This window comes from Mixophyes fleayi, chromosome 1, assembly GCF_038048845.1.
Source record: "Mixophyes fleayi isolate aMixFle1 chromosome 1, aMixFle1.hap1, whole genome shotgun sequence".
Classification (NCBI taxonomy): domain Eukaryota; kingdom Metazoa; phylum Chordata; class Amphibia; order Anura; family Limnodynastidae; genus Mixophyes; species Mixophyes fleayi.
This window is the reverse complement of record NC_134402.1, coordinates 379,059,316-379,073,723: the sequence shown is the minus strand read 5'-3', so window position 1 is coordinate 379,073,723 and position 14,408 is coordinate 379,059,316. Positions and strand designations below refer to the sequence as shown.

Sequence of the window (14,408 nt, the reverse complement as noted above, 5' to 3'; positions counted from 1 at the left end):
GGGCGCTTGCGTCGGGAAGTAACGCTCTTCCCCTGAGGAGGCCTGGGCTAGGCCCAAATGCATGACAAGAACCTTTTTCACACCTTAAGTAGCTTGATTTGACTAGAATGCATGAGTATCATGCACGGGTTAACTTGTAAAGGATGTAAGTATAACGAGGGATCAGGGTATATTATTTATTTTCTTACTATCTCAGTTTTGTTTTTTAATTTTGACACTATTTTGGTTTGTATTCAGATGACACAGGGTCAAATTAATTGCAGATTTACTCAATACAGTGTAGGCCTTAGCTTCTTCTGGAATTTGTTGAAAAAACCATGTGTCAATCATGTTAATGAAGTAAATGGATGCGACATGTGGGAAAGAAATTCATTGAACTGATAATGAAAGAAAAATCTCATTTAATACAGTAAAAGAGTATTGCAGCATTAACATTCTGTGGTTTAAGAGATTGGAGATCATGTGCTGTGTCCCACCCACCAAGCTCAGCACACCCGAACACTGATGCGGAGTAAGAGAGAGGTAGCCATGATGCCCAGATAGAGTGCCAGCGAAGCAATTGCTATACTGGCGCGCTACCTACAGGTGGTACATGAAGTGCATGCATTCCCATCTGTGAGTGCACTGCTGATCCTGACACAGTGCACTTCCGAGGGGCATTACTACCACTAGTAGCACAGGCAGTTGTGCTCTCAAGTGTATCTGTGTGTCATATTTCAAAGTAAACCATTGGCTTAAGGCTTCTATTTATCCAGGAGTTTTGTTGCTCATGGGGGTTTACTTGTGTGGAAGGGGTTTTGTAAAACCCTTTCCTAACCCTTTATGACTTTACTTAAAACAGTGATTTTATTAATACCCCTTTCACACAGAGACATGGACCCTGGAATAACCCAGGTTGTGTGTCTGTGTGAAGGGTTATTCCCGGGTTGGAGCTGGATACGCTGCTGTATGAAAGGTGTTCCCGGGTTATTCCACCCGGGTTCAGTTTAAAGCAGCTCATTGGAGGGGTTCAACTTGAAAATGCAGGGCAGACACGGGTCCAGTGTGAACGGCAGGGACCCGGGACCAAAGTGCAGTGTGAATAGTTGCAACACTGGTTTAAACCATATTTATTGTCCCATGTCTGACCCAGGATTTTAGTGAGAAAAGGGGTATTAGTAGCCACGTGTCTCCTGTGTGGTAGAAATGTGCCACGTACCTCCTGTGTGGTAGAAGTGTGCCATGTGTCTCCTGTGTGGTAGAAATGTGCCACATGTCTCCTGTGTGGTAGAAATATGCCATGTGTGCTGTGTGGTAGAAGTGTGCCATGTGTCTCCTGTGTGGTAGAAATGTGCCACATGTCTCCTGTGTGGTAGAAATGTGCCACATGTCTCCTGTGTGGTAGTAATGTGCCACATGTCTCATGTGTGGTAGTAATGTGCCACGTGTCTCCTGTGTGGTAGAAATGTGAGCTCATGCTTGTTTTGAATACACTGACATTTTTTCTTCTCTGTGACATTTTTGTTTCCAAAGCAGTAGTAGTTTTTAATGGGACATTGTTTTATGTTCCAAAAAATGTTCCAAATAAACCAACCCTGAGATATGATGTTTGCATAAGTGGGTGGAGTAAATGTGCTCCAACCAACCACATAAAGACATCAGCATAACACTGGCCTGCATCGGAGAGTGGCACAAAAGAAGCCATGTTAAATGAACCTGTGGAGTTTGCCAAAAAGTATGAAAGTGGCTCAGTTGAGATTTTTGGCCAAAGTTCAAAGCAATAAGTGCAGCTCAAAACCAAAATTTCTACAATGACGTACGGTGGTGGTAGCATTATGCTGTGAAACTGGGCACCCTAAGGAAGAATGGATTGTGCACTATACAGAGAAACCCGTTTCAGTGTGCTAAGACTGAGGCTTGGGTGAAATTATATCATTACGCAATGGCCCAGTCAATGCCCTAAACTCAATCCATTAAGGGATCTGGGAAAATTGGGGTCGTCCGACTAACCTGAACAGCCTGGAGTAATCTCTCTGGCAGAACGGGTCAAAATTGTTCCCATAAAGTGTGCAAAGCTGGTGCATCCTTACCCCAAAAGTCTTAAAGCTGTTCTTGCTATAAAAATATTGAAGTATATGCATTCAATAAGCTTGGAAACCGCATAGTTCAGGTTTTTAATCTTCTTAAGAATTTTGCTTTTTCAGTGCTTAGAAAGTAGTTAAACTGTAAGATAAGAGAATTGGTCAAGCGTCTAAATATATATATATATATATATATATATATATATATATATATATATATATATATATATATAATGTTTTAACCACATTGATTGTTTTTATTATTACCTTAAAACAATGCCATATGCCATAAATTGTTGAGGGGTTATTCACTTTATGCTTGATGAGTTAGGACATCTCATTTTCATAAACAGACCTGACTGTAATGTAAAAATGTTGCCCAGTGCTAGCCTGCTATACAGCTCAGGCTTCAGTGTTCAGCTTAATGTTCAGAAAGCGTACATCTCAGCTGCAGCTTCAATAAAACTGCTGAATTATTTACAGAGAGTGCCAGTTCCATCCAAGATGCTTATGTAAATGACGCACAACTGGTCATTGCAATGGTAATAATACAGTCAGCAGCATGTAGGTTTAGCTTTATTTGACAGATGCCTTGGCTTTTTACTCTTGTTTGTGCTCTGTGCAGCCTTGAAACAGCAGCCCACTGTATTGTTGGTGATTTTGCTGCTGCCCTCGTTTAAACAGCTTGATCGTTCAGAAACATTGCATCTTATTTAGGTCACATGAAGAATAGGATGTTTGGTGCAGTTAAAACTGACTTGTTACCTTTCTACCTTCTCTATATTATAAATATTATTATTTTGCTAGGCTTTTACGTTGCAAATGGGGGCATGATTGTACATATGATTGTACACATTTACAGTTCTCGGCATACTTTACCTTTGTAAGTAATGAATGAGAAGGATAAGAAGGTGCATTGACCTCCAGGACACTAGAACACATATATACATAAATACAATTAGTGTGATTTAAGTTAAATCTGTCATGATTAAGTGGATTTTTTAGAGCTCTATGTCAGAGAGCCGTCTATATGTGAGTGCCGGGATCCTACTAAATACAGCAAACACTGGGGGCTCTAGCGGGAAGGCTTCCCACCACAACAGTGGTAATGGGAAGGGAGAGGATTTAGTGCTAATCATATTCGAAGTGCCAAACCTCTTTAATTTTGATATAGTGAGTTGTATGGAGTGTATGCAGGGTCTTTGTTCTCAGTCCCTGAGCATGTGTGACTGTGACATTCTTATGTCAGCATAGTACTTGTTAATTATCTCACAAAGAATCAGATGATGGATAGAAGGCTACAGAGAAAACTATGTTCTTCTACATTGTGCCTCAAAGACATAACAGCTGATGCATAAGACTTCACATGATTATATAGACATGTTTGCATGAGTAGGAATATACATTATGAGTAATACTTGGCTCAGTATCATTAAATAAAATGAAGTTACCGCGTGCAGCAGGGAGGAAAGTTATTTTTTTTTTCTTTTAACATGAAATGGGTCTTCTAGGCTAATACATTTTGTAACTTTATCCCCACCATGTAAGAAATAGAGATGACAACAGGAACACACTGTAAAAGAAGACAGAGAGGGGCCAAAGGAGTCAAAGATATCCCTTTCCCATGTGTGCAGCAGGGCTGTAACTGAGGTGAAGGAGTCATATTAAAGCTGTACTACCGCCTAGTAAAAGATTCTTACACCCCACACCCTTAGCCGGAGACCTCCGTTACTCTTACAGCTTCACACAAGAACCGAGTGTGGGGACCAATCACAAGCAGCAGTCAGGAGATTGTGGCTTATGATTGATCCTCTCACTCATTACCCCCTCCACCTCCATTTTAAAGTGACGAAGGGAATTGATTTGCCTGTTCTCTATTACATAATGTTTAATGTATATGCATACTCATACAGAACAGGCAGAGCCACGGAAAATACAGATGCATGTAGCAGCCTCCAGCTCTAAAGCTGGAGGGAGAATTACCTTAGTAAAAATCATTTACAGAGGTGGTGGTGCAGATCCCATATATATTGATTTTGTCCATTTTTAAATCTCTTTGCCGGCAACATCTGCCTCTGGTGATAGCGTGGTGGTAGCCTTTGATAGATAGGGAGATAGGGCATGTTTAATAAATAGGCCCCTAAAGGAGAACTAATATCTTGCACTGCAAATACAACCAACCCCTATCCATACTAAGATTCTTATATTTTTGACACAGAAAGCGGATATACCTCTATGATATGAAATTTGCTTTGTTCCTAAAGCCACTTATTATTTATTTAGTCTGATAATCTGCAGTATTTATTGTCCTGGAAAGAACTTGGCACACGGACATCATAATTTAAAAAAGAGTAAATTATTGTGTACAAGAAAATACGGAGGGGCAGGTTTATGAAAGGCTGTTGGGCGAACAGGTTTTTTTTTTAAACACAGGGTTTTACTGACGGTGGCGACTTTCCCGTGTGTTTGCATGACAAAGCCGATTATTGTTATTTATTTATTTCTTTATTAGGTGCCACAGATTCCGTAGTGCCGGATACAGATGCAAGTAACAAATAGATGAGGTAACACACATAAGTAGCACAGATGAGTGTGAATAATGCCTTGTGGACTCGCACAGAGTGCAGCAAAAGACTGGCGAGGGAATCAGACAGTAGACAGACATGGGGCAATAGGTAGAGAGGACCTTGCCCGCGAGAGCTTGCATTCAATACCTGTTCTGTTACTGCCATTTCAGGATGGTGATAACAGGACTGAACTAAATAATTTATTGATGTAGCAAGTAACCCTTATGTGTCTGGAAACTTTTGCCATTGCCTCTGAGTGATATGAAATAATGTTCACTCACAACAATAAGTGTTCTGTTAATAAAAAAAAAGGTTATAATAAGTCCAAATGCCTCCCACAACCAGAACTGTTGGTGTTGTGGGGTGCTGTGCATGCCTCCAGCTATTTAGCAGCAGATCAGCTGAATTTTGAGTTGATTTCCTGTCTCCTTGGCTTTCTCTACTAATCTCTCTGTTCTTCCATGTCATATACAGTTGAAAATGCTGCAACCTCTCTAACGCTTGGGGCCAAGTCAAGTCATTTATCGGATTTCACTTTAATCTAGTTTACATTTGCCATTCGTACAGCACAGCAATGTCAGTGTTGTTACAGGCTTTGAATTGTGTTTTATAGGCTGTTCAAGAATATTTAATTAGCTATTCATCTTGATGTAGCCCCTCCAGGACAAGCGTGTTGGAATCAGATAGTGCACGGAGCAATTCATTACAGCAAATATGGAAATATTAACTTGCAGTAGAAGACATACGGGTATAAATGTTCTAAGACGGTCATAAACAAGGTGGGAGGGTGTTATTGCTTCTTATGTAATCTAATTTACTCATTTTGTTTTATTACAATGTTCTACATTTCTCCTCCGTGTGCTGTTTTATTGAACTATTGAATTTTGGTTGTTTTTAGTTACTTTGTGGGACTTGGATTTTCACTAAATCTTATTTAAAAATGTATTTTTCATTTGCTTCTGAGATTGACTGCATGAATATCACAGTACATTAACTACTAAAACGCATATTAAAAATGTATTTCCAAATGAGGGTAAAGTGATCTGTCACTATAGAACTGTGCAGAAAGGCAGCTTTTCAGTAACGCTGGTCACACACTTGTGATTTCTCCTGCTAACGTGGACAGTTTGACAGTGTGTGAGCCTTCACCAGAGATGTCCAGGGGTGACTTTTAAAACAGGAGAACTAGGCAGTAATATATTGAGTAATTTTCTGGGGTTGTGTTACGGCCACCAGTCATGAAGGGGTTAAATAGAGTTGGTAGATATGTTAAAAAATCAGACGAACATAATTTTCGTCTGTCTTTCAAAAAAATCTCAAGGCCAGCCCAGCTGTACATGGTATAAACTGCTTAAAAATCTCATGCTTCAAGAATTTGTGCGTAAATAAAGTTCGGCATTGCAGAGTATTTACACAAGTTTTTACTCACTCCCTAAAACAAACCACAGCAATCCTACCCACTACCCAAATGTCAGCCTGTTTAACAATTTACTACTATGTTCATTTTATTTCAACATGTTCTTTTTTTTTTTTGTCTGCATTTTATTTTATGCACCTCTTTTTTTAATTTTGTGTACCCTTTTGGGACCTATTTATTTTCTGGGGGTGATAACCTAGATTACCTATCGCCACTCATCACAACTATAGACAATCTGGTTTCACCCCAAATTGGACTTCCACTTTCGCTTTCAGTAAAAAAAACAAAAATAATGTAAAAAAATAAATAGAAAAAAACTATTTGTTTTAACATTGTATAATGTATTTTTACTTTTTTCTTTAAGTAATATATCCTGTAATGGCAATAGTGATAGGTGGACAGTGGTGGCACTTGTACCTCCACTATCCTTTAAAAGGCTTCCCTGGAGGTCCCAGGCGATAACCTTCCACAGGATTCTGCTAGCGGTAGCCTTTAATAAAGGCAGAAGATGCCCAATCTCCTGTGAAAACACACACATTTTGCCAGACTTAGTGCTTCTCTCTGTTTCATAAATACACCCCTTTAGCTTTGAAAAACTTTTTGAGAAATATGAATAAATCTCTTAGTACTCTTCACCATAAAGAAAATGTGTATTTTATTTAATGCACGGAAAACAGAGCAAGTATATTTTGTAAAACCGTGCTGGGAACACCCACACGTGCCTCCAATATGGCACAGAATATGTAAAGGTCACAGTTTGGCCCAACTGCAACAATTAAAAAAACTAACAGAAAACACATTATAAGCATATAATTGCCATGTTCAACGCTTTACTAAAGAGAGATGTGCTTGGCATTGTCTGAAAATGGAGTGCAAATTGCATTGGTTCCCATAATGGGGCCATACGGACAAGTCTATTCCTAGGAAGCGATTCAGGTATTGTTTGCTTCCAATTCTCTGCTTTTTTCCAGCTGCTCTGTGTCTTGTATGTTGATAGAATATTATTTTCTTGCTACTTTGCAACGCGGTTTGTCAGAGTTTGTTCTGCAGGGTTTCTAGGTCATTTCTGAATAGTCTTCATCAAAAGTGGGCATAGAATGATCAGCTCGTTTGCCTGATGCTGCTTTTCCCTATAAGAGGAAAAAATAATCTTATGTTCATGGTCTCATTGTTTACCCAGATGTATACATAATTATCGTAAGGTAACAGAGGGCAGGCAATTAGTGTGCTTTCCTGTCTGGAGTGTTTGTTGCCTGCTTTCAAAATATTTACCTATATGTACAATGCGCACAGCAGAGGCAGCCTTCATGTTGGCTAAGCCAGTAATGTTCATGAGAATGTGGCTCATCGAATTCACTGCAAATCAAAGACATGATTCCTAGTGAAGTAATAGGCAGAAATGTTATTAATTTTAATTCTGCAAAATTGTTGCTCCACAAAGTGCCTCAGTGATGTTACTGGTGAAGTGATAGGCTGTATTCTCGTGCATTCAGATGGCTGCCTCCCCTGTTTATTAATGACATTTGCACTTTAAAACATTTGTTGCTAAAGGGTAAAGGGGTCTAGTTATCATTAGCAGGGTCGTTTACCCATTATTTATTTATCATCTGTCATCCTAACGATGACAAATTACATTTTGTAGCAATTTACTATAGAAGTCATGTAGGGACAGCGCATCCAATAGGAGGCTGTGCCTGCGATGACTTCTTTCTAACCTCAACTCCATGTTCTGACCTGGGGGTAAATGTATCAAGCTGAGAGTTTTCCGGCGGGTTTGAAAAGTGCAGATGTTATCTATAGCAACCAATCAGATTCTAGCTATCATTTTGTAGAATGTACTAAATAAATGATAGCTAAAATCTGATTGGTTTTTCAAACCCGCCGAAAAACTCTCAGCTTGATACATTTACCCCCTGGAGTCCTTACTAAATATAGGCAACGGGAGAGCAAGATTTCTCCGGAGAGGGATCCGAAGATCGGTCTACTGCAATGCTGTACCCATAGGATTGAATGGTGGCGTTAGCTCTGGAGCCTGATATCATTGCCTAGACCGCAGCAGTCCCCATTGAGTATTATGGAGACTGCAGCTAGTGTGGTACTCTGTCTGATACACGAGATATCTCCAATATCTCCTGCGTTAGGCTTTTATTTATTAACATTTTACACAAAAATGCCTAAACCATGATTTAGAGCTTCATAAATAGGCCCCAAAAACAGAAGAATTGTTAAGAATTGTGCAACACAAGCACACTATAATTTGATTGCATTTAGCTAAGCATTTTAGACTCGTCCGATCTGAATGTTATAAAATATGATTGTATAGTTTTGTAATGTGAATGTACATTATGTAATAATAATATGTATGTACAATTCATTCAGAATTAATCATATTGTATAACCAAATTGTTACAATGCAGTTATATCTCTTTTATAAATATGAAACATGCAGACAATGGGAACTCCCACTACAAGTAGACTGCAGTGGTCACTTAGAAATACTAGGGACATTACAAGGGACAAGACCAAGGGACATAACCTGGTATCATCTCTGGGAGTCAGAAACTTGGTAGCTATTGAAGCTTTTTCTAAGCAATGCTCACGTTCATAACATGGCTGAATTAATGTAATTATTCCTGCGGAAAGGAAAAGCTGACATTGTCTATTAGCTAATTCAGAAGACTGAAGTGTCAGATGACTTTAAAATGATGGCAAGCTAGGTTTGAGATCTTGACACATCTAATCGGATTAATATGCATGGCTTACTTATCCATTGCCTGCTGCAGAACTGCATTGGGTGCTCAATTGACCGAATACTCAGTTATGGGCAAGACTGAGAAGTGCTATTAGGATTATAAAACTTAATCATCTGATGCAGAGGACAGATGGATCCCTTAAAAATTGCATGCTAATTAATTTCATTATGACCTAATGAATACAATTGTATTTTTTCCTTAATATCAGTCCATTTAATTGCGGTTTGCAAAGTGTCCAACTAAACTGTTTCTCTTTTACATGGCCCATTGACTGCTGGCAATAAATTTGTTTTGGTTAGCCCTTATCCTAGTTTCAGCATTGAAATCAGCTGCCTTTGTAGTCGAAGCGTCTGGTTCATTTCATTAGGCTATGATGTCCCCATATCAACAAGTAAATGATGCATGTTTTACTGGGGAGGTTTTAGTTATTTGACTGAAACATTACCAAGCTGCATTGGCTTATACAGTCTAAAATAATTTTAAAAATGCTTATTACCAATCTGGTTCTTTGCAATCTGATTCCTGACCTTCACTCTTAGACAATTGTTTTTTAATTAATTTACATTTCTTTCCATTACGAGTTGTTCTGTCTTAAAGCCACTATATCCTAATTTATTTTTATTGTGCATTATTTGACATATGCACCACATAAGTTCAGCATTTTAGATCTCTTGAAGGTCAGTGTAAACAGATTAATGTACTGTATGCTCATGTCATCAGTTTGCAGAGGCCAAAGCACACATCTCTGCATCTTAATCTACCTAAAGATCATACGCAATGCTTTCTGCAATGCTAATATGACAATTGAAGGACTGGGAGGGGGAGTACGCATGAATTTGCTGGGTTCACCAGCTGTGAACTGTCAAGTCGTTTCTAACATCCATGTCATTTAAAGTTCAGCATATATTCTTCCTTATTCCATGAAAATTGTGCTATGTATTTATATTTTAATGTTATAACTATTAACAGATATACTATCACTGCCATAGTAGTGAATGTAAGAAATTATTCTTTTTGTGAAGATTTTGGCTGTAATTTGAATGGAAGCAATTGCCAATAGCCTAATGATCTCATTGACTAGCAGTCATTATTTCAAGAACAGCTTCCGCAGAAAGAGAAGGGACAATTAATCTGCAGGACACATGTGTTGTATGTGAGTGAAGCCCAGAAGAGGCCTGAATGGAGCAGATGAGCTAGTATACAGTGTAAGGGGTGGACAATGCAGCAGGTTATGGTACCTATTTATCAAAGACCTTTTTCATTGAAATCCCCAGAAAACAGCCACATATTAAAGTATCTTCTTAATTTATGACTAGGGCATGTAACAGATATCTTTCCCAGTCACTTCAAACTAGGTTTCTGTGGGGACTGCTATTTTGCACCATTTAACAAGATCTGAAAAGTTTTTCGGAACTTGCGCCCGATGACTAACGCCTGCTGAAGATGGTGTTGGCCCTTGAAGCCTATGGGGAGAGTATTGAAGTAGAGGGATCTTACCTGCTCTCCCCTTCTGTCACTATCGCAGAGGTGACTACTTTGCGATAATCACCATAGAGGACACAGGAGATAGGTCTTCGCAGGAACAGCAGTTTTTCGTGACTGCTCTTCCTAGTGAATAATTTTAATAAATACACATGATATTTCAATCCTTATCTTTGCGATAAGGATTGAAATGGATCATGTTGAAAATGCGATGGTTAATAAATATGCCTCAAAGAGTGGGTTACATTTCTAGGAAGATCATTGGCTGATGTGTGTAGGACTGATCCTGTAATTCATATGTTAGGATGGGAGTGAGGGAATGAATGCAGTACATAATTGGACAGGTTCTATGGCCATTCAATCTGGTGCCACATTCAGGGGTGGATCATTACATCGTCAGGCCCCATACAAGTGAAGCCCACTCATCTCTAGACCCTATAGCTGCTTCACCCTCTGCAATGGCAGTAGTTCCGCCACTGGCCACATTCACTAAACCTCTTCCATCCTACCACATTGAAAACCACTGTCTAACGCTAGTCCTCAAGCACTTGTTCTCTACCTGTTGTGAAGTTGCCCTGATTTGTTTTCTGTGGGAAGACTTTGTAAATATGTTCTGTCAGTCATAGTGTAATTGTGTCTACTTGTGTTAGATTATCTGTGCTTGACCATAGCTTGGTGATTATAGTAATGTTATTGCCATCCTTATACACAGGAATGCCAGATAATAAAGTGATGACTTAGTTATGTCTAGCCATGCTTCTGCCTGACATGGCATCTGTAATGGTGCTCACCCCATATACAAACTGCCATATGCATTTGTGTACAAGTCATGTGTAGTTTGAAATATGAACATTGCCATTTTTAAGGTAAATATTATAATCTAGAAATTGGAATACTTTATGAAATTATTTCCCTTATATTCCCAAAATAGCGCTGCCTAAGAAAGTAATTATAGGCACCACAGATTTATGGGCTACCTTCTGGAGATTGTGCTAATGATATAAGTAATTGTGGTGCAAATCCCAAAATACAGTAGAATTACACTTAAGCAAAAACTATATTTATTGTGATATGCCAGTAACAGAAAGCCCTATTTGTCCAAGAAAATAAAACTATTAAAAAAAAAAAGGAAAATAAATGATTCCAGGTCAACAGAAACATGCACTTCATTGAAATTTGAATTTGGTCTGATCGTTAATAATCAAACCATTTATGTATGTGAAGGAGTTAAAATAATTTTCTGAGAATATGGAAGGAAATTGGAGATGTCCAGTCTATGCCCCTGTTTATTATTTCTGATGGACATGTAGTCTGGTTCATGTGCATGGTCTCCAGTCAGCCAGTACTATTAGAGTCTGCTGGCATTGTGATCCCATTCTCAGGTCTTTGTGTGAGGTTCCCTGGATATGAAAACAAAGCAGGCAGATTTATTTCTGCTGGCAATCAGTTGAATTCGCTAGTTTCCGGAGTAGGAGTTTTAGCCAAGCAGTACTGTGATTTTTAGTTATTGCTGGTAAAGTATGGTTGTACATATAGACTGTGTGTATGAAATAATCTAGACTCACCTAATTATATGGCAGAAAGCATTTGTCCTGTGTTGTATACATACCTCCCAATCGTCCCGATTTTGGAGGGACATCCCGACTCACAGACTGCCAAAGGGACAGGACTTATCTGGGAAGTAGGTGGAGTTTTAAACAAATTTGCCTGTTTGTGGGCGGAGTTTGGGCAGAACGGTGGTGGGGCTTATTTTGTCCCGCTTTCCGGATTCTAAATGTTGTATATGGTCTGGCTGCAAATTATCCAGTTGACCAGGACCCTGTCTGGTGAGTCTGCATTAGCATTGTTTATTTTCTGTATCAGAATCAAAAGTTATCATCATCATCACCATCACCATTTATTTATATAGCACCACTGATTCCGCAGCGCTGTACAGAGAACTCGCTCACATCAGTCCCTGCCCCATTGGAGCTCACAATCTAAATTCCCTAACACACACACAGACAGAGAGAGAGACTAGGGTCAATTTTTATAGCAGCCAACCTACTAGTATGTTTTTGGAGTGTGGGAGGAAACCGGAGCACCCGGAAGATACCCACGCAAACACGGGGAGAACATACAAACTCCACACAGATAAGGCCAGGGTCGGGAATTGAACTCATGACCCCAGCGCTGTGAGGCAGAAGTGCTAACCACTTAGCCACCGTAATATCCTGCCTGTCTGCCCGATGTATGTGAAAGAAGCTACCAGAACCTGATCCTTAAGAACGTATTCATACTTTTCACCCTCCTGAAACAGTGTCCTAATCTGTAGCCTGCATTTAGCTAAGACAGCCCTGATTCTTATGCTTTGTGTATTCTCTATGCTGGTATTTGACATTGTGATGCTGTTCTTGTTAATGTTATTTAGCTATGAACATTTTCTACACAATTAAAGCGACCGGGCACGATCTCTGCCCCTCAGCTGATTGGGAGGAGGATATAGTGTGTGGCTGCAGGCAACCCTACACCTGCTGGCGGGGGGGATTGACAACATCCGTGTCCAATATATTGATGGGAAAGCGATGTTGTCCCACTTAGACGAGAAAAATCTTAGTTGTGTCTACTATTATTGTATACTAGGAAGTCATCGTTATACCATGTAGAGATGCTCATACTTCCTTTATAGTTTAGTTACAGACTTTAGAAGTTCTGGAAAAGCAATATTGAAAACAGCTTTATTAGTTTCAGAATGATTGAGTGACATGAAAAGTTCAGGAGCTGGTTCATTTTTGCTTCATTAGCTACACAGAGTAGCCAAATGTTTATAAATATGGTTCATTGTTTGTATATTACAGTAGGATATTTTCACGTTCATAGGTTTTCAGTAACCAGCGTGTGTGAACACCTCTTAGAGCACAGGGAATGTCTGGCTTACTACCAGCTATTAGGAAAGTTGAGCGTTCTGTCTCTTTAGTAACTATGAATCTCCAGTTTTAAAATAGTGTTTTTTTTGTAATAGCATTATGGTGTCATGTAAACATTAGGTGCAAAAACCCACATTTGTATGACCCCGTTTGGATTTAAATACAGATTTTACACTTTTGTTTGTTAAAACCCTCTTTAAAAAAATGAGCATCTACGTGTTGGTGAGGTCATCAGGAAAACATTGACAATTGCACCATATATGGTTTTATGAAAATATATCGCTTGCTATGTCTACAAGCCCCAACTGCTCATGGTGAATCAAATAGGGAAATCTAATTTACCACCAACTACCCCAGTTGGAAGGTCCTAGCTATGCAGTTAATAAATGTATCCTAATTAGTTATTGTCACTACTGTAATGTAATATGCTGATTACATTGCTTAAAAACAGTAAATAATGTTAGATTTGAGTGAATTCAGTAGAGCGTTTGTCTCTTTCTCCAGTTAGAACCTAGAGCATTTTATTATTTTTTTTTTATGTTTTAATCCTTTCAAGGCAAGTCAAGTATCTCTATTCTTCAATTACTAGAATTTCACAATACTTCAGAACTGAACACAATATTAATACTTGGTTTGTATTCTGCAAGCTGCAATCAAGTGTAGTTTTAGCTGTGTTTGAAGGCCAAACCTCCCTCCCACCTCATGAGCATATAAAGGATAACCTAATTGTACACTGTGTCAGTCCTGTAGTTCTATTCATTATATCCTTGTACACTGTGTTTCTCTGGTATATTTCACTGTGTTTTCTGAATTATAAGATACATCTCATATTCCTGATCACAGACTTTATTTTCAAAATGTTTGCATCATGGTATTTATTTAATGTAGTGTGTTACAAGTATATTGTAGTCAGTGGTGGATCAAAACAATCTGAGGTCATGGGCTTCACTACATATTACCTATGCATCTGTCTGTCTATCTGCCTTTGTGTTTGTCTCTCTGTATGTCTGCCTATCTACACTGTACATACATAATTGTTTTTTTCCAGAGCTTCTGTGCTGCTCTCTTACAGCAGTGACAATAGCCAGTGCTGCAGTCTACAGGGGTGTGACCACATTCAGACCAATAGGAAGCTGTTATTCTGCAGACTCTACCCTTTCCCCTTGTTTTACGGTCAACTAATGTTGCCATCTTGTGGCACGGGGGCAGTTAGTTTGTGGGCT

At 39.0% G+C, this 14,408-nt stretch overlaps 1 protein-coding gene across 3 annotated transcripts in view; it reads left to right on the top strand.

Annotated features, from left to right (window-relative positions):
- Positions 1-14,408, top strand: part of COMMD10 (COMM domain containing 10) — a 262,491-nt gene that overhangs the window by 204,815 nt on the left and 43,268 nt on the right. Inside the window, exon 6 of one of the 3 annotated variants that reach the window (XM_075179470.1) lies at positions 4,573-4,605. The exons of the other annotated variants lie outside the window; for them this stretch is intronic. Within the exon in view, the coding sequence (XP_075035571.1) occupies positions 4,573-4,590 (18 nt within the window). The 3' untranslated portion in view covers positions 4,591-4,605. Of the gene's footprint in view, positions 1-4,572; positions 4,606-14,408 lie in introns of those variants that run through there. 3 annotated transcript variants of the gene reach the window in all.